This window comes from Cyprinodon variegatus, unplaced genomic scaffold (assembly GCF_000732505.1).
Source record: "Cyprinodon variegatus isolate N-32 unplaced genomic scaffold, C_variegatus-1.0 Scaffold1546, whole genome shotgun sequence".
NCBI lineage: Eukaryota > Metazoa > Chordata > Actinopteri > Cyprinodontiformes > Cyprinodontidae > Cyprinodon > Cyprinodon variegatus.
The window spans coordinates 54,590-81,609 of NW_015151999.1; the positions used below are offsets into that span (position 1 = coordinate 54,590).

At 37.1% G+C, this 27,020-nt stretch overlaps 1 protein-coding gene across 1 annotated transcript in view; it reads left to right on the forward strand.

The window, feature by feature from the left end:
• Positions 1–27,020, forward strand: part of ptgfrn (prostaglandin F2 receptor inhibitor) — a 95,911-nt gene that overhangs the window by 48,871 nt on the left and 20,020 nt on the right. The window contains exons 6-11 of the mRNA XM_015403705.1: positions 76–222; positions 308–468; positions 1,272–1,392; positions 1,991–2,204; positions 2,292–2,479; positions 12,277–12,405. Of these exons, the coding sequence (XP_015259191.1) occupies positions 76–222; positions 308–468; positions 1,272–1,392; positions 1,991–2,204; positions 2,292–2,479; positions 12,277–12,405 (960 nt within the window). The remainder of the gene's footprint in view (positions 1–75; positions 223–307; positions 469–1,271; positions 1,393–1,990; positions 2,205–2,291; positions 2,480–12,276; positions 12,406–27,020) is intronic.

A 27,020-nucleotide genomic window follows, 5' to 3' on the forward strand; every position in this document is an offset into this window, starting at 1 on the left:
GTGAAGGATATGCAAGATTGTGGCTAAATAATGTAATTGAGCTCAATTTTTTATTTCCTCTACTTTTTTCCTCAGAGCCAAACTTCACGCTGACCCTGGAAGCCTCCGTGAAGCCCCAGAAGACGGGCGAACCCATAGAGCTGTCCTGTGATGTTACCAACATCTCCAAGTTACCGCCAGGCGGCAGACTGGGTGTCAGCTGGGAGCACACCAGTCTTCCTGGTACTAAATAGACATTGATTCTCTTAAGGGAAAAAATAAAAAAAAAGGAATTCTAGGTGCAGTTATTGATTTTTATCATCCATAGATAAGGGGGCTAATACTCCGCCCCCAAAGCTCATTGGCTCCTTGGACGGATACGGCAACCTGTTGTCCGATTCGACGTACAAAAACAGGCTGGATAGCGGCGCGTTGGGCCTGAGCAGAGTCCCACCCGACACGTTCAAACTGCGCTTCCTCCGCACACAGGTAAGAAAATACAACTCTATTATTGTTTGTTCTTTTTTTTTCTGATGAGGTGCGGTCAGAGTATTAAATAGATTTGATCCTAAAATACAGAATTAAAAACTATTAGTTATATTAAAAACTACTATAGTTTACACTTTTACAGAGACAATTAAACCAGATCATACAGTCAAATTGATTAAGTTTCTATCTAAGGAAAACCAGTTGATTGAATCGACTCATTGACTCGAAGGCAACCCCTCACACTAAGCATGCTTGTAGCAACAGTGGAGAGGAAAAACTCCCTTTTAACAGGAAGTAACCTCCAGCAGAACCAGGTTCGTTGTGAGCGGCCATCTGCCGAGGCCGACTGGAGTTCAAGGAGACAGAAGCAGACATAGAAAAAGAAGCAGTGATACCAAACAGCGACTGGCAACTACACTGAAAAACAGGCCTAGCTCCAACATCTATAAACAAAGGTGTTGATGGCGGCAGCACAGCATGGTGTCACAGTCAAACAGGAACAGACCAGATGAAGCTACTATGAGTAAAAGCAGAGAGAGCAATCAGCAGAGTGTGAGAATAGAGAAAGAATGATGAAAAAGGGTCCCCATGTCCTCCAACAATCTAAGCCTATAGCAGCATAACTTAAGACTATAACTATAAGCTTTATCAAAAAGGAAAGTTTTAAGCCTAACCCTAAAAGTAGGCAGTGGGTCTGCCTCACGGACTAAAACTGGTAGTTGGCTCCACAGGAGAGGAGCCTGATAATTAAAAGATGGCAAATTTTGTTATACTAGAAGGATGTTTGTTTTTTCTGTCCACAGAAAATCGACATGGGTCAGTATGTGTGCATCGTTACTGCTTGGAGTGTTAGCAGCCAGGGGGACGTAGTGAATGTCACCAAGGTCAAAAGCTCACCGCTGACCCTACGCTGGGACACTAAGAGTAAGCAAGCTTCAACAAAAAAACATCCAGTACCATCAATTCAGCACAGACATGTCACTTGCTTCTTTTAGGTGAATGAATAAAAATATCACGCTCACAGCAGGGCCTGAAGTCACTTCCTCAGATTGGATTCTTTAGACTGCTTTTCAGACTTCAAAGAGAAAATCCAACAAAGAACCGCTTGTTGTCTCAGCTTCTTACCAACAATACACGCACACATTTACTTCCTGTTCGCCCTAGAACTTTGTGACCCTAGTTCACTAATTGGGCCATGATGTAACTGTTGTATTATGATCTGTCTGTGTCAGTGCCAGAAAGAAAAATGGGTCCATTTTAGTCTTGAAGTCTTGATTTCACAGTTTTCAAGGTCTGGGGAAATATGTAAAAATAATGTAATGATACAGAAAAGCAATTCCATTCTTGTTTCCTCTCTCTTTTTTTTTTTAACCCACTTTCCCTCCTTATATCCTTCATTTCTTACTTCCTTTAATGATAGACTTGAACATTTTAGTGTTTAAAAAAGGACAGTTCTGGAACTTAGAAATATTGTGACCTCTTCTTCTGAGGTCATCATTTTCACGCTTGCTTGTGTTTTCAGGTCCGACTCTGAACATCGTCGCCAAACCCATTCGTAAAGCTTCAGTGGGCGGGGCTACCTTTGAGATGAACTGCACCGTTTATCCTCAGAACCTCGGTGACTGGATCGGTTATGCCGTCTACATCAAATCACAGGAAGGCTTGGAATCCAGCGTGAAAACCATCATGTCTCTCAGCCCTGATAACGTGGTGCAACACAGCAACCCGAACAGGAGGTACTCACATAGTCCCTCTTTGGAAAAAAAGCATGAGTTCCTTTTTTTTTTTTCTATTTTAATAGTTCCTTCATTTTGTTTCAACAGAGACAGTTTGGTTCTGTCTAAAACTGGTGCGACAGAGTTCCAGTTCCGCCTCGCGGGCGTCCAGCTGTCCGACAGGGGTTACTACTGGTGCGACGTCACCGCCTTCACCAAACAGCATCCTGAGCAGTCCTGGACGACCGCTGCCAATTCAGAGTCAAACAAAATTGAAATCGACTTTCAAGAAAACGGTGCGTCTATGTTTGTTCTCTTGTTATTTTCTTCCTAGCTCACACTTTTATCTGTTCTAATACCATGAAAAGTCCTTGAATAGATTAAAAAAACTTTCATTCTTAATCGTTTAGCTTAACGCCACACACAGATTTAAGCTATATAAGAACAAAATCAAGTTTTTAAACTGGTCTCTCATAGATTAGTGAAAAATGACTTGCTCTAATAAAATGTTGGTTATCTTTTTCATATCCATGCACATGAAAGCTTCCCCATGGCGGAAATAAACAGCAAGTTTTACTTAGGAAGTTGGCTTCAAGCTGCATCCCAGCATTTCAGTGGAAAGTTTAGTGGAACCAAAAATCTTTCTATTTAAAATGTACACAAGTACATTTTAAATGTATGCTGTGATGCTAAAATTCTAAAACTATTTTGATATTAACAAAAAAGCAACTCATACTTCATAGAATTATTAAAACTGAAAGACAGAAATATTGAAGTGGGACAAAGCCAATAGATATTAAACCAGTTGAGATCCATTTTGATATATAAAAAAAAAAAAAGGAAGATAAGAGGTTTGGGCAAAACAGTGAATGAAATTGATAAAAGTGTTAAGAAGTCTATGGAAACTCTGGACCGGACCACCGGATTAGGTGTTGGAAACCTTATCATCAAAACTCTCATTCAGTCTATTGTAAAAACCAAATTATCAACCATATTGTTAAATAGTTTGTTTTTATGGCAGTAAATTTATTTTAATGGCCAAAAGGAGTCAGTAAGGTTGGTTCATAACCATCTTCAATCTTTTAATGTTTCTCCCTCTCAATAAAATCATCCATTTCCATGACGGCACCTCTAGCTAAGTGGTTAGTCACCTGGAGTAATGGAGGTTACACAAACTTCAAACCTGGACTTGCTTGTAGAATTGGAATCAAGTGCAAATATCTGTTATTTGTTCAATCTAAATCACCAAGCTACCTTCTTCATGTCCACTCCCTCAGTGTACACAATTTTTCATGATCTTTGCAGAAAATCTGCCCATATTTTGATCTATTTACTTCAATTACAGTCAAAGCAAAACGTCTATATTTCTACACGGCCAGCCGCATTTAGAAGATTTGATTTATTACAAAGCAGGGCGCAAAAAAACTTGACTTTTGACCCAGTAATAATTGCTACATATTTGTTACACTAATAAAGACTTCAATCTTAGTTGGAAAATTAATAGTAGGAGAAGCAGGGTCCAGCACAAAGCCACCATCTGCTTTCGTCCCATTCAATAAAATCTGATCAAATATAATATTTTCCTTTTTGCAGCTCTATTCATCAATTATCCAAGGCCATTTTACAGTTTTCTTGTCCAAGGCCATTTTACAGTTTTCTTGTCCATTTTCATAAAGTTCCTCACATTATTTGTGATTGAACTAATGACTCTAAAGTCAAGGAGTTAAATTATTGTTGAAGGAGCGACAGAAGCATCTCCTTTCTCTTAAAAAGCACACAAGTCGGACCGTGTACACGCTGGAGGTTCGGTTTTGGTTTTGAAACGGGAAATCTAAAATCTGAAAATAAATTGTTTGCAAAACAATAGAAAAAAAATATAAAACAAGCCTGTTTTTTGTTGTTTTGTTTTGAACCTATGTTTAAAACCCCAATCTCGAAAATAAAATTCGACCTGTCTCCAATTTTTCAATTCTAAAATGAAAAAGGAGCTTGTCCATTAGATCTTTATTGCTTTTTATTTCAATGCAATGTTTTGTTTATTGAAAATGAAATTGGAAAACTGGAAATAATTAATTTAAATATAATAGTTCTGCCGAAAAAGAACGGTGCAAAGTCTTTCTATGCTGGTGTTCAACTGCTTCAGGGTTGCACCAAAAACAAAATGGAGAGGAGAGGAGAGGGGAGGGGAGGGGGGAGCTTAATCAGAAGAAAAAGAACTCTAAATTTGTTTTGTATTTTTCCTTTTGGAATTAAAAAACATTTTTTTCTTCTCGTTTCCAATTTTGGATCTTAAAAGAAAACCAAAAAAAAAAAGTAGGCATTTTATTTTATTTTTTTAATTTTATTTTATTTTGAAATCAGGGAGTGGTTCATTCTCAGATTTTGGATTTCTCATTACACGTTCACGGACACACATTCCCCACCTACTCTGTGTTACTCATGAGTCACATTAAGTTCATAATAATGTGCAAAAAAAATTAAAAAAATCCTGCACACACCTAAAGCCCTTTGACGCCCACCATTGCCGCTGGCCTACTTATTGTCTTTGATCTAACTGGGAAGTTGGGAACTAGATGTGTGGCTAGGAGGTGATGAAGTGGACGAGGAGGACAAAAGGAGGAGATTTATTGTATTTGGTGGTAAAAATAATCAGAATAATATAGGAGAACGAAGACAGAAACGACGGAAGAAGAGGTATAAGATAAACAAAAAAAAAAAAAGATTGAGTCTCAGTTTGTCGACCTAAATTGACAGATAAAAATGATAGAGAGCAGCCATATAAATGTTGCATCTGCTTCATTCACATCAGCCTTTGCATACTATATATGAGCAAATCAAGTCTACTACTTGCAGCTGTTTTTACGTCGGGTTTAAGTTATGCTTGCAGCTTTAAAAAAAGAAGAAAAAAAAGCAGCTGATGTAAAAATGACCAGAGAAGAGCGAAAATATCTCTGGGTTCTAAGAAAGCCAAAGCATTCCATAAAATGACATTTGAATGTCTTTTTGTGCGATTATCTTCTGAATGGGTGCATTATGATTCACTACTACAGGTTTTGTTTGAGCATTTTCTTTATTCATTTAACTGATTCATTTGGAGTTTAGTAAAGGTGCATCCATGTTGGATATTTACAGTGGCGGAATGGTGCAAATTGGCACGGAACGAGCTGCAAAAACATGCATGATGCAAATTTCAAAACACAAGAATAAAAGACAAATGCAACAGATAAATACTGCAAAAAAAGAAGAGCTGCAAACACACGTACCTAGAACAAACCATATTGGAGCAACGTGTTATTCATATATATTTTACCATGATGTTATTCCATATTGATGTGACACTGTTTTTGAAAATAAACTAAAAGATACACCTCCCCTTTCTTCCTCCAATTTTTTATTTTTATTTTTTTAATCCTGCATGTCACTACCCGATCCGTCCTGGGAGCACGATTCGTACCTTCAGCTCATTTGCGCACGCGCCGCCAGATATAAATCCGCGTTGCCCTCGATTTTACTTTTCAAAATAGACCGTAATTAAGCTCTTCCTTCCATTAAAAATAGTAAGCGTACTAAACTATGATGTGTTATAGGTTGATAATGTATTTCATAAGAAAACAAATGCATCAAAATCCTTTCTGTTTTATCACTGATCTGTGATAAAAGTGGGATCCTACGCTACGGCTTTGAATTTAAACATAAATAGTGTCTTTTTTAGTTTTATATTTTCCTTTCATGTTAACCTTATTGTAAATAGTGCATAATTTAAAGAAAGAAACAAGAAAAAAGCAGATAAACATTGTTTAATCATATTTTCCCGGACTACTCCGAGCATGTCCTATGATGACATTAGACAAGCAGTTTAACGGAATAAATGTAAAAAGCTTACAATTGTCACAGAAAAGTCATAAATAATTTCTTTAAAGATCTCTATTAGCATTCTCTAGGGATTTAACCTCTCAAAACCCACCGGTTTTGAAGCGTTTACAAATAATAACTCAGAATGCATGAAAATTACACTGGTAAAATGTTTACAAATATAACCGACATGTTAGACACTGTTAGAAAGCTTAGATTCTCCTCAATTCAACCACTTTGTTCATTTTATGGACAGCACCAAAGCACAATTATAGCAGCATGTAGAAATGTAGCCACAACAAGCAAGCATGTTTTTATCACTGCTGTTGAAAAAAGACAACTTTGAGTCATGTTTGAACTGATGCAGCTTGGGTGTTTTACTCATCCAATTTTCATGTATATATTCAGAAACTAGAAGGTGTTAACTTTCAAATAACGTATCATGCGTGCAATTTGGGCTTTGGGTATGTAAAATAGGCAAATTTTCCAGAAGTGGTGGATATTAAGAGGTTAAGGATAGAAATGGGTACTTTTAGTACCATAATTACTAGGGGTGTAAATAATAATTGTTTTGTATCGATGCATCGATCCAACAGCCGACGATCCGATGCAACGACACGTCCGCAAGAGAATCGATTCCTGTTTTTTTTGTTGTTTTTTTTCTGCCAGTCTATTTTTATCCATTTGCTCCTGGGCGTAATTCTCCCTCCCGTGCTGCGGTGGCGCTAAACCTATTTTGCCCTCCTACCTCGCTTCCTGGTTATACTCTTACAGCAGTTTGTCGCAGTGAGCTTGACGCAGACATTTTTTATTTATGCACAATATTAAAGCGTGGTCTGTGCTACACGCTGTTGGTCTAGATACGGTTGAGGCGGTGATGAAGAAGGGGCGAGTTTGTCCAACTACGGAGGGACATTAGAGAGCAGGGATCCAGGTGGAAAAGGGTCCCAGCGTTCTCGCGCACCTCGCTCTTCTAGCGGGTCAAAATTCACGAATTGTTTTCCGCAATTTCGGTCATAAAAACAAAACAAGCCGGCCTCCTGTCTGCTGCACTGTTTGCAGTCAGCTACAATTTGGGAGAGGTGCAGCGGAGCGTCTGCGGAGGGGGCGGGGACGTCGAGGTATTGAATTGAACTCATTGCACTGATTTTGTGCAGTATTTTTTGATGCAAAGCTTTTCAGAATCTATAACTATTACATTATTATTTTCAGTGAATGAGGTTTTAATAGGCCTAGGTGGAGTACAACTTTTCTACTTGTTATTTGCTGTTATTTCTCAAATAAAATGTATAACGATATTACAGCTTTCATTGATTTATTTCAAGTTTGAAACATTATTTAACCTGTAAGGAAAAAAACTAAATAAATAAAAAAACAATGAACCAATTAATCAAATCAAATCGTATCGTGGTGTATTCTTTAGAATGGAAAATAATCGAATCGTTGGGTCAGAAAATCAATACTGAATCGAATCGCCATGATGGGTGTGATTTACACCCCTAATAATTACATTATTTATTGGGACCTGGATGAATATCTGCTTGCACATGCGCAAATAAACTGATGCTACCGATCGTGCTTCCGGGAACGGATCTGATAGTGAAACTGCATTAAAGCTTGACCTCCCATTTGTACGGAGGCCCTGGTCCAATATGGTTTGTTTTTTGTTTGATTCCCTCTATGGTCTGGAGTACTTTCAGCATTTTCTTTTGTTTTAACTTTTTTTTGCCTCCATGTTTGTTGACTGCACCGTTTTTGTTTGCAGCTTTTTATCTCTTTCATTTGGTTTTGGGTGTTTTTTAATTTTTGCAGCTTATCAGAAACACCTAGTTGGTGTTTATGTCGCACCATCTCCAAGTTCCAGACAGTGTTGGTCTCATTATGCTACAGCTTTTTGATCTACTGTTAAAATTACAGTTAGACAGTATTTGTGAAATTTGGGCTCAAATACTTCAACAAATTATATTAAAGGAGCTGATGTCAACAATTGAAAAGCTACAAAAACACCTTTAAACTAATGTTATCCAGCTTTGTTTTTGACATTATTATGTGGGTGATCTTTTACATTGGCTCTATTCATATAAATTTAGGTAGATTTCTATTTATTCTCTGCTACTTGTCTGAAACTAACAAAATAAGAGAATATAGTGATTCGTAAAGCTTGATACTAAAGGGTTAAAAGGGTTTGAGATGGTGAAGTATGTCTGAAGTGGGAGTAGCATCATTAGAAACCTCACTAATGTCTGGTTGCTCTCTCTCAGGCCTTAGAAAAGGACACATGCTTCATATGTTTGCTCCATGTCAGAACTCTGCTTTGGAGCCGTTTGTGTCCCAGATTAGTTCCTACACATAAGATGCCATGTTTTGAATTATCTTAGAGATTTGGAGGAGGGAAAGACGCTTAAGGGCTGTAGGAGGGGAGTAATGACGCTGAAGGCGGGTGGGTAAATGACAGCTTGGTATAAAACATGTGGAAAACCAGATGATAAATCGAGGGCCGTCTTTGGGACTTTCTCTGGGGAGAGCAGGAGCCTTAAGCCTCACGTATATCTCATCGTTTTGTCCCGCTCCATCTTTCACTCAGTCGCTCTTCTACCTCTCCTCCTCCTCCTCCTCTCTCTCTGGGACATCTTCAAAGTGAAGCCCTTTGGCCAATCAGCCGGCTTCGAAGATCTGCACCGCTGCTTTCTTTTTCTGTCTCTGCTCTCTTCAGTATATGTGGAATCTTTCAAGTGTCTGAGTGTGTGTCCAAGTCGAATATTTTAAGTTGACCCCACACAACAAAGCCCACTTTACACACAAACACACCCACACCGACAGTCGGCAAGCTGCAATCTGAGCAGTTTAAGAGCCCCCATATTCCTGCCTCAAGGGATGGAAGCTCAGCTTGCTCACTCGTCCCTGTTTTGAGCATTTCTTCCTCCATTCTTCCAGCTGTATGTTGAATTTTCCAGAGGTGTTGTCTTGTGTCCTGCTCGTGCATTTAGCTTATGTGGGAATGCAAAGTCTCATATTCGACATAAACCTTTCGCGTGGGGTCCTAGCTTTGTTTTATTTGGATTTTATATGAGGTGGGAGCAAAGTAGGAACGCCAACATTTGTAAATGAGAATAAAAAAGATTGTGCCCTGTTTTTTTTTTGTTTTTTTGGCATTCTTTGCTCTTATGCAGATAATAAAATTAACTTCCAGGTTTTATTTAGATATGTCCTCAAAAGAAGTTGGTCCAAGGAGAATATTAGTGAAAAAGCAGATAATTAAATTGGTTAAAATGCGTTTTTCCTTTACACTGCCACCATGTGCATGCCTAGCATGAGGGCTTGCTGCAAAGTGAATTACTCAATGCAATCAGCCTGGTTTCATTACATAAAAAGCTTGACTAATGAACATTATTTTTTAAAAAGATAATAGAAATGGAACGTAGGGCTTTGATATCTTTAACTACGTAATTGGATTAAATCTACCATATATAATATATTATACATATGAATTTAATCTTTTATTTGATGACAAACGATTAAATAGGGTCTGTGTTACATGCATAAACTACATTTAATGAAATATTTAGCGGAGAAGGAAGAAACAAGGCCACAAAAAGTACTTTGCTAGTTGGCTTTAAACCATTTAGGAGATGCAGCAAACAAACAAGAAAAAAAAAACCTGCCTGTCGGTAATCCTGGTCACACTAATGCATTAGAAAAACAGTGGTGGCTGCATCATGCTGTGGGGAGGCTAATTATTAGCTGGAATAAAAAAAAAAAGCTGGTCATGGGTAAATTGATTTAATGAAACAAAGTAAACGACAATCAGAGGCTGGAAAGATGTTTTCCATGTTGATCTACCTCTTGTTGTTCTATAAAACCAGATGCAAACAAAATACTCTCAAGTGTAGCTCTGTGATGTAAGACAAAGCGATAAAGTATTTCTGTCCTAATTAAAAACAACAGGTTAACTCTTATGATCAACTTTTGTTTAGACAAGGGACATGATCGGTGCTGCAGCTTTTAAGTTATTTTCTTTGACTCTGCAGACATGTTGGTAACATGTCTGCAGAGTCCCTAAGAGGCCCTCTTAGAACATTTCTCCACATGCCTAAATGAGCTCAATCGTGAATTTTATGCAAGAAAATCTGACTTTTTGTAAGAGATTGGTGAACTTATCTCCTCATGTTGTTCTCACCAACCTAACTGTCTTAAACACTTAAAGACAAACTACTGGAGGACGAGCTGACTTGGGCAACAGTTACGACTCGTAGCCCAACCTGTCTATCTATCTATAGCAAGGTTTTTTTTTTTCCTGAAACTAATAAGACTTCTAGTTTAGTAGGACCAATTCCAGCTGATATATGAAAATGATATATGTAGACTGGATATGTTTAATAAGCACATGTTTTTACATTAAAAGGGTTTTGTAGATTTTGCAAAAATNAATCGTGAATTTTATGCAAGAAAATCAGACTTTTTGTGAGAGATTGGTGAACTTATCTCCTCATGTTGTTCTCACCAACCTAACTGTCTTAAACACTTAAAGACAAACTACTGGAGGACGAGCTGACTTGGGCAACAGTTACGACTCGTAGCCCAACCTGTCTATCTATCTATAGCAAGGTTTTTTTTTTTCCTGAAACTAATAAGACTTCTAGTTTAGTAGGACCAATTCCAGCTGATATATGAAAATGATATATGTAGACTGGATATGTTTAATAAGCACATGTTTTTACATTAAAAGGGTTTTGTAGATTTTGCAAAAATAATACCCGCATTGGGGAATTTCTTTTCAAATATAAAAGTTGTAACTTGATATGAACTGTAAATAGAAACAATATGAAGATTTTTAAACAAAAACTAAGTGTCTTCAGTTAGAGGCTTCCTAGAAGCGGTCCAAGACAGACCTCTACAGGAGATCGCTCCTACCAACTGCTATCAACACCTACAACAACTGGTTAAAAAAATGAGAGTTACTGTAAGATTTATTTTCGCTTTAAAGTATTTTATGAATTTTGAATTAAAGTTACTGTCTGCACTAATGACGACTCACTCACCTCAGCAGACTGAATGCTTAAAGTTGCTTACAAGACTGAGGAACTGGCCATGAATCTTGAGCCTTTATCCCAAAATGTTCAGCAAAGGTGGAAAAACTTTAGTTTTTCACCTTTGCTCCTGATCCAATTATTAGAGATGCTTATACCTCATAGATGCAGCAGGACTTTATATTAGTGTTGCACTGATGCCATTTTTTGGCCCCGATACCCAATACCTGGCTTTGCAGTATCGGCCGATACCACAGCGATACCATCTGTTTGAAATTGATGTGTGAGTATATGAAGAACTGCATACTACTTGGATTTAAAATAATTGCCATCATGGCTTTGTCAAGCTGCTAATACAAAATGAATCCAGTGGAACTTTTTATTGCCTACCTGGAATGGGTGACAATAGTTGAATAGTTGCTGGATCGGTGCCCCGCCCGATACTGGTATCGGTGCAACACTGCTTTATATATGGTTCCTTTGTAGCCACAAACATGCAGTTTAAATCGACCAGCATCCAAAGCAAAATGAGAAATCGCAGCTTTTAGGAAAAAAGGACAAGATGCTTCAGATCGGTTCCCAACCTCCTCCTCTTGATTTAAAAAAAGTAAATAAAAGAATCTGATGATGTGAGGTCCCACAAAATGTAGCAGAAAAATACTAAACAAACAGAAATATAAGCTTCTCACAACATTACAGCCTGTTTTTTTTTAAGCACTGAGGGCCAGCGCGGCTTTTAACACATTTCAATGTGCGACTGGGCGGACTTGGCTGCACTCTGCTATGCTCCTTCCACTGGGAGTATCCACTTGAAGCACATGGCAGGCCAAAAGAAAAATGCATTGAATAATTTACTTTAAAGCATGAGTAGAATAGAGAGCCAATCCGCAAACAGCTGTTACTCTGCAGGTTTTTGCAAGGTTTAAGGCGTCTAAATGTCAAATATGAATGTGTTGTTTATGAAATGTTTGGTTTAAAGCTCAGCTTTTTCTTTAAATATCAGAGAAATCACCGGCTGTGCCTTTTGCCTTTTTAAGATGGTGTTTACGCTTTAAACATCTGCTTTTTGGCCTCAGGGGAATGAATTAAAGTTCTACGTGGGTTTGGGTAAAATCTCGGTGCTTAAATGAATCTTTTTGATCACTTCCTTTGATGTGTGGATCCTGTTGTTAAATGTTAAGCTCACTGGAAAGCCGTGCGCTCGGTGTTTGCAGGCCCGTCATTCTCCATCGCCATCCACTCCGACGCCACCAGTGTGTATCCGTGGGAAACGGCCAAGATGGAGTGCTCCATCAGCGTCTCTGGATCCTCAACAAGAACCGGCGCAGCACTCGGTCAGAAAGGTAGGAAACATGAACGCACACCTGTTAATAGGAAACACTGTTTCCTATTAACAAGGAAATTTGCTCCTGAAAACAATCGGGAGCAAATGCCGCCTCTCAGAACCTCACAAACACATGATGCATTTCTACTCATTACCTCTGAGCTCTTCACCTGCCAACCTGTCAGCAGATCTGCTCATAACGATGCTGGGACTCCTGCCTCTATACAAGCAATAGATTCTTCTCAGCAGTGTTTCACTTTTTATTATTGGCTTTAAATGCAGGATTATCCCTGTGCTCAACGTGAGAACGGGTTTATCTCTAATGTTGATGCTTTTTTTACCGTCGGTTTGCTGTCATTGCAGATTGTTTTAGTCAGATGGGAGAAGATGAATTGTGGGTAAAAGCCTTTGGGAGTAAGGAGAGTGCAGTTTTAGTTTAGTATTTCTGTTTTTCTCTCTGCAGATAGCTAAATTAAGAGTTTGTGGTTCGTCGAAGTTCTGCTTATTTAGTGTTGAAACTTCATCATGGAAGGTTGATCAATGGTTCTATCCTAACCTGTCAGAAAACGTCAATATTCAGTTATTTCTAGGTTAAAAAAATCTAAATAAAGGAAAACAAAAACCTAGTTCTACTTAAAATCATAGAGCTGCGTATCTAGCTCATAATTTTCCATCCAGTTTCCAGCCATCATCCTGCCCCCATCTGATCTTTTTGAACATATACAATTTATCCTTTTGTTGTAATCCACCCATACTTCCATCTGTTCAATCTATCTAAACATATCCATTTGTTGGTCATCCTTTCATTTCCTTGGCTACTTAGGCCATGCATCCATTTTTTTTTTCGTGCAAGCTCTATATATTTTTTAGTGTCCTGTCTGGTTTTGTGGCAATAATTGTCTTGATGCCAAAAAGAGCCTAACAGATTTCACTTTCACAAGTGGAGCAGTACGGCTATCGCCATAGTGTTCCGCTTGATTTATGCATATAAATTGCTTTATTATAATTATGCAGGGAGTTTTACAGATTATATGGAAACTGCAATGTAGGTAGAACAGGAAAGGAAAATAGGGGAAAAAAAGGAGAAAAGATGAAAGAGGAGATAAAAGGGAGATAACGATAAAACATCTTCAGTCTGCTACATGTTATGTAAAAAGAACAGCGCAACCAACGGACATGACACAAGACATACAAATAGTAAACCCTAGATACTCTATGAGTAGTATCATTTAGTTTGACATGTATTCTGTGGTACCTGAAGATAGGAATATGCAAGCTCTATATCTACAACCTAACCCCTGTAGAGATATCTTTCATAAAATGATCTTGGCGTCATCCATTCATTAACGATGGAGTATTGCAGCAGAAATTCATTTTAAAAAGTGAAAATGAGCATTAGCACTGTTATTATACAGCAATTGATTGCCTTCACCTTGGTTCATAAACTTTGATCTTTATTACCCATAAAGCTGCATTGGCAGATTTATTCATTTTGGCAGTTGAGGTATAAAGATATTAAAGGAATAGTACACCCAAAACATGATTATCCTTCATTTTCTACTCACCCCCATGCTGAACAACACTCTGGAGTACTTTTTTGATATCTCAAATGCATCTGGAGATCTGGGAGGCTTCTTGCTGTCTGCTGACATTCAAATAATGGAGGTCTATGGTGCCCGAGACAGAAAGGTCCATAAAAGTCCACAAAAAACGTGTCAGTATATCAAAAAATCAACCTTACAGCAGAAATGTAATAAACCGAAATATTTTAGCTTTGGAAACCATCTGAGAAACAACCTTTAGTTTACCATCTTTTCTTTTTCCCCTCTTCTTCCTCACATGGCATTAGCTTTAGCTTCCTACAGCCTCCTGCCCATCTGTCATAACAGCTCCCCACTTCCTCCTTCTTTTACCTTTTTTATCTTCTTCATATTAGCTGGTTATTATTTTCTTTTTTTCTTTTGGGGTGGGGTGAATCATGCAGGTAACATAATTACCTCATGTATAAGCAAACAATCATCATTGCACCTGTGTACCTCTGAGTGAATGCATGTGCAGCTCTTTTACCTCCATGTAAAAACTCATGTTCCCTCACAGCAGGGGGGAAGCTGCAGGGGTTAGATGGTTGCTGCAGGTCACACACAGCTGCACTGTGGAAGGGAAGTCAACTTGGCTGCTTACCGCAGAGATGATGCTGTGGCAGGCATGTGTTAAGTAAATGGAGGATATGGATAAACACCTAAATCAGCCTTTTGTTTAGGTGTAGATAGTAAGCTTAAAAGACGGTCCAAAGTTTTTTTGCAAAATTAGCGGCTAACGGTTAGCTTATCAATCACTTTATTAGCTATTTGTAAATCTTTTTCTGTGCCAAGCATGCTGACACAGACAGCTTAAAACTGTTGAATGCTTCTTTAGTGGTAATGTTGAGGCTGGTTCAAACAGCATAATAATAAGCTTGATTTTTGCCCATTTAGTCCTTAAGATCAATTTCCCAGATATCCTGGAAATCTAACATGTTGGAATGTCTTGGACTGATATCCAAATTTGTGAGGCCTTCCCTGACTGCAGACGAGGCAGAACCCAATGAATGCTTTAGCAAGTTTTGCTTACTCAGTCTTAGACCAATGTCTTGTTTTAGTGTTTTTTTCCGTGTTAAAATCAATCGAAATAACCTATTTTACCATATCATGCTAACAGCTAATGATGTTCAATGTAGAAAACAATAATTTGACAGTTTTGATCAATTGTAAAATCAAGATAAATCTTCTGAAGATGAATGTTCATTGAGTTAGACTGAAGCTAGAAGTTTAGGGATAGTGATGCCCTTTGCGCCCGTTTCCTGTTAAAAGAGAGTTGTTCCTCTCCACTGTCGCTACAAGCATGCTTGGTGTAAGTCGATGCAATCAACTGGTTTTCCTAAGATAGAAATATTTGAATCAGTTTTACTGTATGATGTGTTGGAATTATGAAGTGCTTTGAGATGACATGTGTTGTGAATTGGTGCTATATAAATAAACTGAATTGAATTGGTGAACCTTCTCCTAAAATTGCGTTTTTTTGTCCATGAATATGCTCCATCCAAAATTCCTTCAAAGGGAACAGTTTTAGCTTCACTTGGTTTAAATTCTTTATTAAATATTACTTGTATTTCACCATCCGATTATTAATCTATTAATCTATAATCTAAAAAAAAGTCTTAATTAGAATGTATTGCAATACCCTCTGCTTAATAATAATGTCCATTATAATAAGTGAAAATATGAGTTCAAAATGCTTTATTATAAAATATGACTTAGGGATAATAAAGTAAGATATTTATTAATTTTATATAAAGCGGAGCTCCTTCAAACAAAAATTATGCTCATTTCAGTTCAACAATCCCACACCTAAAATTGCATTTTGACTCTATTAATGATGTATAGACTTTTTATATGAACTATTTGAAGATCAACAATCTTACAGTAAATGATTTTATTAATAGCTGACCTAAGTGCTGTACAGAGAAAAAATAAATCAGAACGGGTAAAAAGAAAACAGCTAAAACATGGATAAAAATAACATTTACACAATCAAATCAATAAAACTAAGTTAAATATGTTATTTTGATAAGTAATAAAAGATAAAAACAATAAAAAAAATAATAATAATAAAGCTCACTGTCGTCTTTTTACCCCCTGGCTATATAATCCTTCTGCTCTTAATTAGAGGGATTTTTCAAATCTTTAATTAAGTTAGTTGTATTGTAGATCATAAATGAGCTTTCTTTTGCAAAGTCTTTTTTAAATATTCCATTTTGCCATCTTGCTTAGTGGTATTTCTAGTGTTAAATATTTTCCAACAAAGAGCAGGTGGTGGTTAAAAAGTACTTTAGCCAGAGAGCTGCTAACTGTGGAATGAATCCCCTGAGCGAATTTATGTGTTTTTAATTTGTGTCTCATTATATCTGCCTCTGTTCAGGTAGTCTGTTCCACTGTTAGCATAAAGCTTGGAAAGGAGCATGCAAAGGCTGAAGACTTAACTAATTATTCAATCATAAATGTCTGCAGGCTGGATCACAGCCTTTGTATGGGAACTGATACCGGATCAGATTGATCCCCTCCTTCTTTCCTTGTGAATTTTGTTTTCTCTATAAATTAACTGGAGTGCTCATAATTTAATCAAAATATTATTACCAGAGATCCTACAGCTGTTTTATACTAATTACACTGTACATTTTAGAATACAGAATATAAGGACTCGTATATTTAAAGCAGGGTGTGAAGATCAAACACCAGTGAATTTATCTAATCTTCATTTAATTTGTGCTTGTTCATGATATCAATGTTTTGGAGCTACTTTCTTATGCATGCTTTGGAAGGTTTCTTTTATGTCTAATGATCTTAAATTTTGACAGTTTTTTTTCTTAAAACTTAAGTTATTATTAATTTATCCAACACATCTTCGTATTCAATTAAAAATCTCCCTTTCATGCTTTGATCTGTTGATTTCTATTCACAGTTTTTCAGTATGTCAGGCAAACGGCTCAATTCTGCAGCTATTAGCAAATTCACCGCTGCATCTTTATTGTGTGTTCAATCCATAGGGATTACCACTGATGTCGGATAAACAGTGCACATGTTTATAATTCATGAGACTATCTTGTTTATTAATGGTGAGAAATGCTTTGGACTGTTTGAGACATTTTTACAACTTAAATGGAGAACCAAAAAATAATACAAATAATGTGTTATCACAAAAAACCCCCACTTATTTGGGTACATTGAAATGGGAAGCTGAAATAAAAAATGTTATAAGGTTAATTCAGTTTACTGAAGAATGGAAATTATGCCATCACGGTTTACCCAACAGAGCAAATCCAGATCTAAGTTACCCTAGTTTCCCCTCCCATTGAACATGTGCAGAAACGGCTGAATAAATTTAGCTTATTTCAATCTTTCATGGATGAAATGGAAAATTCTTAATGAAGATTTTTGTTCTACATTAAGCAAAATGTTTAGTTAGTGAAATGTAATTTTTTTGTAATATTATGACAAGCCGACGCAAAGTACTGTGTAATTCAAGGAAGGAAAAGATAATTATGGTTCTTAACTATTCTTAAAAAATCTGAAATCTATATTGTCTACTTATCTTCACTCCTTTTTACTAATTCCCTAGACTCAAGTCAAATGTAGGCTGTTATCTTTAAGAGTAACCTAATTTATAAAAAAAAAACAAAAAACTAAAGAAGAAGCAGAAATTCCCAATTCAGGTGGCTCAGTCTGTTGTTCGGACACATACCAGTGTTGTACTCCATAAATCCAGCCTTTATGGAAGAGAAGTAATTGTCTTTAGAGCCTAAATTATGACATACAGAGACAGATTTGCATTTTTACTCATCTAATACAGAGGACGAACGAAATTAGACAGTTGTTCTAGACACTGGAGACCAAAAATAAACTTTTTGTACTACTTGTAACCATTGTATTCTCTAGAATCGTGGTTGGGGTGCTGGGTGGAGCGATGGAAAGCGTACAGCCATACATTGTACGGCCTTTACTAAAGAAAATGACAAATTGCACACCCCGTTTTTTCCAGCAGAAGCTGGAGTTGGAAAAATTTTACTTTTGCTGCTCAACGTGCAATCAAGGTATTCAGAAAAGCCTGATCTTGGAGCTGGCAGGGGGGCGGACAGATCTGCTCATGCAGATTGTTGTGATCACGTCACTGAAACGGTTTATTAAGGGGAAACGCAGTTTTTTTTACATTGGGCCCTTGATTTTATGTTATTACATCACGTTCTACTCACCCATACTGTATGTGTTTTGTGTCATTTGGAGCTGTTCCAACCCCCCTACGCAGTGCAAAGCCTAAAGATGTGATACACCAAGGTGTACACCCTATGAAATACTCCTAGTTAAAAGCTTGAGCTAAATATAGGGCACTACTGGAGGCAACCCTATTAGTGGCCTTACCAGACTTGAAAGCAAAGAGTTAGAGTAACTTGTGCCTAAATTTGAGAATTTGACAGTCAAGAGTTCAGTCTCTAGATGTCTAAAACTGGTAAAGACAAATTTACTCAGGAGGGCTAAAAGTAAACCCTTGCCTTCTCCCAAATATTGGTCTGTCACTTAAACTACCAATAAAACACATGTAGCGGAAAAAGGCTTAAAAGAAGCACATGTTTAAAAGGGTATACAGAGAAAGTAGATTTCAAACGCTTGTGTGTGTCAGTTAAAGGAGAGGTCAGAAGACCAATGGAGACAACTGGAGTGGACTAATGTCGGTCAACAAAGGCGTGGTTTTTACTGTTAGTAAGGCTTAGACAACCTGTTCTCTGTTGTTCTTATCTCCTGTCATACTTCCTGTTGATGGGTGTGGCACCATAAACCTGTACCTTTGTTCCTAGAAGTATGTTTTGAATATTAAGTGTCAAAATACTCCAGGTAGGACTGTTCTTTGGAAGTTTTTTTTTTTTTTTTTTAACAAGGCTAGAACAGAGCTTTAGTATATGTTGAACAATAGTCACAAAGTGAACAGCTGTGCATAGAACAATGCTCGTCTCTCCTGTCAGAGCTTGCATTTACAAGCCTTATGGAAAAAACACTAAGTTTCTTTTGATTCGTCGTTCTTGTCATGATTTTATTCAACCCTTTGTTTATTATGTAATAAACTACTCATAAAGATTACCAACCACTTCTCTATCATGTTGTCATATTGAGTGTATCAAAGGCTACATTCACACTGCAGCCTGAAGTGACCCAAGTCCGATTTGTTTTTTTGGGGGGTTTTTTGTTTCCCATATTCAACGTGTATCTGATCTTTTCGTGACAGTTTGAACAACACAGATCCGATTTTTCCTAATGTGACCCAGGCCACATGCCTTTGTGGTCCTACATCCGATACATATCTGATCTTTTCAAGTGCGACCTGTGTCTGACTGGTCAGGTCGCATTCAACCCGACCTGAATGTGTTCAATACTCAACAAAGGTCCGTACTCTGCATCTTGCATCGCAGAAGCGGGAAGAAAAACAACAACCAATGTAGACAATAATGCGGAGAGCAGTCTTTCTTTTTGATCTTGAGAAGATTGTGTTGCTAAAGCACTGGCTTCAGTTGGAAAAGAAATGGGCCGCTAGATGCAACGCCATTGCGTCCTCTATTGCGCATGCGGGACACTTAAGCTAGCTCAGTTCACACGGGAAATCACATTCAAGTTGCGTGTGTTTAGAAATGTGAACAACCACTAAAACTATCACAAAAAAGATTTAGAATTGAACATCAAGGCATGAAGAAAAATAAAAATGAATAAGAAGTTAAATGTTTAGTGCACTTCAAGAACATCACGCACTATGTTGTGGTTGTGCTGGTCTGGAGAAACGAGACAATTTCCTTGTCCATTTGTTCATTGCTTCATAGTCTTTTCTGCATCCATCTTTCTTTGACTCTCTCTTTAGTGCCACTCATCCATATCTTCTATTCATTTGTCTCCAATTTGTTACAGCACTGCCAGTATTTCCTTTTGTCCTTCCCTCTATCCAATCACCTGCCTGTCGTTCATCCGTCTGTCTTTCCAGTTACAAACCATTTGTCCTTCAACCAGCCCACGGTCAAACCTTCTGTCCTTCAGTCCATCAATCCACCTGTCTTAGTCCCATTTTTGTTCTCTTTTTCTCCTTGTGACTCTCACTTTATCCATCCATCCAATCACATAGCGTTTATTCATTCACCCAGCTTTTGATTTACATCCCTTATGTCCATAGACCAGCTAATCTATCGTCCGTCTGCCATCCATCCGTCCCCTGTGGATTTTTCATCTCCCCCTTTATTAGTATAGGTACCAATTGTTTAATCTCTTTTTATTTTTTTATTTTAAGCCTATAAGGGATTCAGCCTAGTTTTTTTTGGCATTTTTGAAAACCTAGTTTGCTTGTCCTGAGATTTAAAGGGGATACAAAAGGCTAAAAGTCAATTTATTATTTTGGCAACTAAATCAGAAGTTCCTTTTTTATTTCTGCAAGATTTTGTGGCACTAGTGGTCTTTTGGATCAAAGAAAGGCTGAAAGAGAAGGGACAACTTTGGGTAAATGGTCCACGTTTTGGAACTAAACAACGGAACTGCTTGACCAAACAACTATTCAGCCCCAATAGTTCCCCTTTGACCTCATTCTTATTGGCTGATCGCAATGGACCAAAGGGTGAGTAATTACATCCAACCCAAATACAATAAGCTAAAACAATCAATCAGATTAATTGCAATTAATCGATTATTTAAATCATATCCAACTAATTTAGTAATCAATTAATTGTTAACTGGAGTATAAGACTAAAATATGCCTTTAGCTGACAGAGCGACTCGATTAGAGCAGTAATTATACAAAAATTGTAAAATTATTTTCTTCTCTCAAATTGCTCTACTCAAAAGTTAATTTTCAACTGTCTAAAATATAGTAAAGTAGGGAGTAAAATTGGTTAAAGAGAGTGTCTTCTATCCTTAACCATTCTTAGAGCAGAATTAATCATTTTTAAGCATATATTCCAAGCATCTAGTTTATTTTTAAGGTATAAATCCCTCTGTGAATTGTTCAGACTTCTAACTTGTTAATTTCTTCTTAGCACTTCCAGACTGAAGCCCCCACACAGCAGCTGGTGCTTTTCTTGAATCTTGTGTTGTGTGGGTGACTGAAAGAAGGTCAGACATGATTATTAGCTTTGGTTTCGCCTTACAGTCATTGCCTCCATGGCAGTCTGTCTGAAAGGTCTTTATAAAGAGTTAAACATAGCCTATATGTGTCAAACCTGCTCATTAATGCTGTTCTTTTTCCTCGTCATAAAGCTAAAAAGTCATCTTTGCAATTATTTGATTGGCTCTAGTAAAGTGGTTAAATATGCAGACCGACATGGTGCCTGATGTGGACTTATTGGTCCGCCTTGGGTCGCATAACCCAAGGTCAAAAACTGATGCACAGGCAGGGAGGTGACCTTAGCAGGTACAAAGTCATACAGCCTCAGAGCATCATAATTACACCACCGTGTTTGACTCTGGTTAGGGTGTTGCTTTTCATTTCTGCTTTTGTTTTGGGGGTTTGTTTTGTGGCTCCTGTTGTCAATTTCCACTTCTAAATCATAAAACTCTGACCTTTGATGAGATTAAGTTTCGTAGCGCTTTAGATGTTTTTCTGGGTTGTTTTGTGACCTATATCTTGAGTCGTTGATGCTCTTGTTGAGTAATTTTTGCAGCTTTTTTTCATTGCCCCTTGAATAGTTTGCCACTTTTTCATGCTTTCGGGATTTGTGGAGGCTTGTTCCTGTTGTGGTTCTTTCAAATTGCTAAACCTAAGAAGTAGATTTGTTATTCTATCCTCTCTTAGTTAATAGAGACTTTGTTTTATATCTCTTACATTTCTGCAGGTAGAGCCCTCCAGGTAAGGCCTTACCCTGCAGGAAAGGCCTTCTGCGGTCTATTACCTTTACATAGGGTTGATCTGATCAGGTCTTTGCACCACTGCTTTTAAAGTGATCCTCATTTGAAAGATATATATTAAAGGTTATCTTTGATTTTAAGTTGAAATAATCACAAATATGCAATCTTTCTTCCCCTCAGTTGTTTTTATTTTGAGTTATTTTAACATGCAACCACATGTAGACCCACAGCATTCATTCTACAGTGGAATGAATGGCATGTTATTGCACTCTTGGAAGTCTGTCAAATGCTCCAAACCTGAAGGGAGATGTGGGGAGATGACATCACCATTAGAGATGTTTTTTTTCTCTCGGTTTTGATGCACTGCCTCTGACACTGTGACAGTTTTTTTTCCCTACTCTGAAATTCTTTTGTAAAAATAACAGCATACCATCCTGTTCCTCCTGGGAAAAAATAAAGCTTTGTTGCTTGCTGAGTCTTAGACACAGACTTAATGTTGTTTTCTCTTGGCCTACAAAGACGGCAGAGTTTATAACTGAAGCAAGGAAAAGAAGAAGGTCTGAACAAATATTTGATAGCCACTATCATCAAACATCTTTAAAAATGTATATCATCACTTTTTGACTTGAAGTAGACATTAGGTTCATTGGTGTTAGAATATAATGTGTGGAGAATAATAGTGAAGACAAGTGCAAGCAGGCAGAAGTCTCCAGGTATTCTTCCAAGGAAAGGGGAGTAGTTTCAGAGAACTCATGGTGAAATCTTGGAAATCTTATTTCCTAGCTTTCAATCATAGTGGCTCAGCGTCCAACACTCTGTGTGTGTGTGTATCTGCCAAAATCTTCTGTTAAGGCTTTTCACCAACAGTTGTAGCTAAAAAAAATTTTAATTCAAAAAAAAAAAATTTGGGGTTTTTAATTTAGCTGTGCTTGGCTTAAATCCAATTATGTCCAACTGATCGGTCTTAAATTGGCATGACACGACATTGCGCTAATAAACTAAACATTCCCCATATTAACGACAAACTATGCCCCCATTCGGATGGCAAGCCAGACTGACTTACGCCTTGCGTATTGACAGCTTGTCAGTCTGGGTAGGGCTAGACTGTCAGAATTTAACTTTTTGGAAAAGCAATGCTGCTTTTCTCGATGGAATGATGATTTAATGCGATGTTTTAATGATTTATTATGTTTAAACTGGATGTATCTCTAAAACTAAAACTTAAAAAATTCCATTTTTGGGGGGTATTTTGCATTACATCTGTAGCTATCTTATTCTACATAAGAGATCGACTGGTACATGTATTTAAGGCCAATACCAATTAGAGATGCGCCAATCCAATACCTGGATCGGATATCGGTGTTTTGATATCAGAGATCCAATCCAGTGCACTTTACATGGAGCTATTTTGTTTCTTTTTGCTGCCTTTTTCTTAATAAATAATAGAAAGTTCATTTATAACTGTGTTAATTTATCTTTTTTCAAACGTTTATGTCAAGGCTTCAATTCCCTGTCAAGATAAATGGTTAATTGATTCATGGGATAGCTGATACGCTCAGCCCAGGTCTTGGTAACGGATTGAATTGAAATACCAAGGATTGGTGCATCTCTGATGCCAATAGAGGTTATTGTATTAGTACTCATAAAGAAGTGTGTATTTTAACACAAATTTTACTAAAATAGATATTTCTTCACAAATCAAAGAAAATATTAATGAATAGCAGGCAACAGTCAGAGTGCTTTACCAGATCTCAAGGTATGGCTACTAAATACACTAATGAATCAGCCACCTGATGCAGGCATCGGTCAAAACTGATACAAGAAAAAAGACCAATATTTCAATCTATTTCTAGTTCTAACCTTCCCTGCTGACCCTGTTAGTCCTGTCCTTGTCCAGCCTTTGAAATCAGGCTCTATCTGCTCGTCGCCGGACTGATAGGCGGTATTTATATGTCCCAATAATTACGCCAGTGACTTGTATCTCTACGTTGTAACTTGGACTTTGAAAAGTTTTGTACTCAAACATACAGGTTAGTAAAGTCAAGTAGTCATAGTCATAAAGTCATAAAGTCAAATATTTTATATGTACTCCTGAAAACACATTTTCCTGACACAGGAACTTAATCATTGCCATTTTTGGATAAATATGTTGCATACAGCAATGAATTGTGGGTGGTATATGTGAAGGAAATCTGCCTAGATGCATGCTTTACCAAAGTTAACCAAGGGCACAAAGGGGGTGGTGAGAAAGACCACTTTGTAGAATTGGGACACGCTGCACACTTCAACCAGCGGTCGGAGACAGGAGTGGAAGTGTGAGTATTGGAACAAGGCCTAAAAAAGGATGAAAACATTCTGTGTTACTACTAACTGGTCTTCCTCAGGGCAAAATAAGAACTACTTCCTCTGGTACTTCAAAATAAAAGCCTAAGATGTAGGCGGACGGTGTCAGGTTTAAAGTATTCACCTTCATATCCTCAGCTAATAGCTCAAATCTATTTCATTAGATGAATTAGTAGTTTCATTTTTTTTTTAAATCAACATTAATAATTGTTATTGATCTCATATTGAAATACAGTATAATGTAATATTTTAAACGGATGCCTTCAAAGGATTTGAAATTAACAGGGCTATTTTGGAAAACCTATGTATAAATGGAAATCCTAAAAAGTTGAAGGTCGCTTCGATGTAACAGATACACCACTGCCTCCTTCTCTCCTCTTTTTGCTGCTCCACTCCTCTCTCCACTTTCAGTCTCTCCAAATTACCCAGCTTTCTTTGCAAGGCCGCCAGGCAGCCGTTAATTAGCCAATCTCACGCTCCGTTAGCTGGCCGGGGAGACAGAGTGAGGTAGAGGAAGAATAGATGGCAAGTTGGAGAGAAGGTTGGGGTAAGTTGGAGGAATGGAAAGGGACCTAGTGAGAGAATTTAAGGAAACAAGAGTGAAAAGAGGAGGCTGTAAATGGGGGGTAGAGAGGCTAGAAAACACGGTTCTGTTTCCTAACTGCAGACATGAAAACGAGGGAATCTGAAGTGGTGAGGGAAGAGGGTTGAAGTGGTGAGAACGGATGACAGAAAATGATTCTCACTCCATTAACGGTTCCCACTGAACCAAGAACAGCTGGGAATAAAAACATGACCTGAATTAATTCCAGAACTGTCAGTTCATGTTACATTTTGCAGGTTTAATAATTCCTCATAGTTTGCTGTGAAGGCCACAAGTATGTCAAAAGACAGCTTCAACTGGAGAAAGAAGTTTCTGACGTGCTTTTATATCTAAAACTTTATCAGAAAATTATTGCTCATGTAGAATATTGAGTAATAAAGTTGCATGTAACATGACAGCAAGAAAACTATGGAAACATAAAAAAAAGCAACATCAAAGATATGGCAAATAGGTCTGTGTATATTCAGTCGGTTCATTTTCTCATTAGAGTTTTTGTTTATATAACCAAAACGAGAAAACAAATGTTAAGCTAAAAAAACAAAGTCCACAAAACCAAGACCGATCTCTAATCTTTGATTAAATGCCTGGCTGTGTGTTTCCTGAATGTTGCCGCCTGTAGAGCTGGTGACAGTTGACATTTGCATCTCTTACTCTTTTAACTAAACCCCAGTCGGCCTCGGCAGATGGCGACTCTCACCAAGTCTGGTTCTGCTGGAGGTTTCTTCCTGTTAAAAGAGAGTTTTTCCTCTCCACTGTCACTACAAGAATGCTTGGTGTGAGAGATTGCAGAGAGTCAATGAGTCAATGCAATCAACTGGTTTTCTTAAGATAGAAAACTTCAGATCAATTTGACTGTAGCAGCTAGTTGGATTGTCTCTGTAAAGTACTTTGAGATTACATGTGTTGTGAATTAGGGCTATATAAATAAACTGAATTGAATTGATTTCCATAACTGATCTTGAGTAGAAGTCTGTAAATTTTGTTCTTTGTAGCCGGGAGATTGACGAGATCCTTCAACAGTAGATCTCGAGAGAGACATAAGGATATAGAAAGATAGAGATGGCTAATTTAATTTAATTTAATATTATATTTCAACCATATATGTGTGTATATTTATATAATGAAATATATCAGGGTCTGGTTCAAACGTATTTATAGAATATTGTATTACAGTTGACTCTATTCAAACTATTTAAATACAATGTACAATTCATCAATAATTAGCAGTCAATGCAAAGTCTACTCATAATGTCTAGGATGCTTATGCACAGTTTGCCAAAACGGGAAGTAAGCATTTTGAACCTGATCTCCATGGCAACTGTTCTCATTATTTTATTGTTTTACCAACAAGTTAATTAGAAATCCCGAAAACACTGACGAATCCGCGTATGGTATTCTTGTGCTGTTCTCAGGTCAACCTCTCCAAGATGGCCGCAATAATTGGCCATTGCGGGGTCAATTCTACACTTATAACTGCTAATTGTCAAAATATGATCAGGGAAAATGAGAACTGCGTTTTGTGTTTTGTTATTTTGTTTTTTTCCATTTTATTTTAGTGCGAAAATGATTTAAAACGAGATCATGTTTTTTTTTGTTTTTTTTTTCCATTTTTGGTTAAAGGAAAATTTCTAATGTGTTTTTGTTTTTTCATTTTTGGTTTCAAATGACATAAACTGCCTGATTATAAACAGACCCAAATATCTGATAAATTAGCAAAAAAAGCTTTTTATCTGAAGCGGACTGAAGCCAACATTGACATTCATTCAGTTGAGAATAGATATCATCTACTATTATTTTGTTATTAATACAATGCAATGCAGTTGGTAATACAACTTTTTTTTTAACTAAGTCTTTATTTACACAATTTTCAAATAAAATTTTTCGTTATTCTAATCTACTTTTTACTTTTAACTCAATTTATTGTGATTTTCTATACAAGTACATAGAAGTTTAATTAGGAATTTGAAAGACAAATCATTCTTTTTTTTTTATGTATTTTATATTATTTCTTTTTTAAATATAACTTGCCTGCATCATTAATTGGAAGGTGAAATGAGTAACTATTCTGCTTAGGTCTGCATCAGTTTTAACTATAATAATTTTTCAAACTTTACAGTAAAATAATCTTCATTTCACAATAAGGGTGTGCAAAATAATCGTCAAATCGATGCATCGTGATTCTAATTTTTGTGATCTACTGAATCGATTCTTGAAGGCAAGAATCGATTATAAAAAAAAAAAAATGAACAAATAAAATACATTAATGGTTGGCGCACATCAATCAAA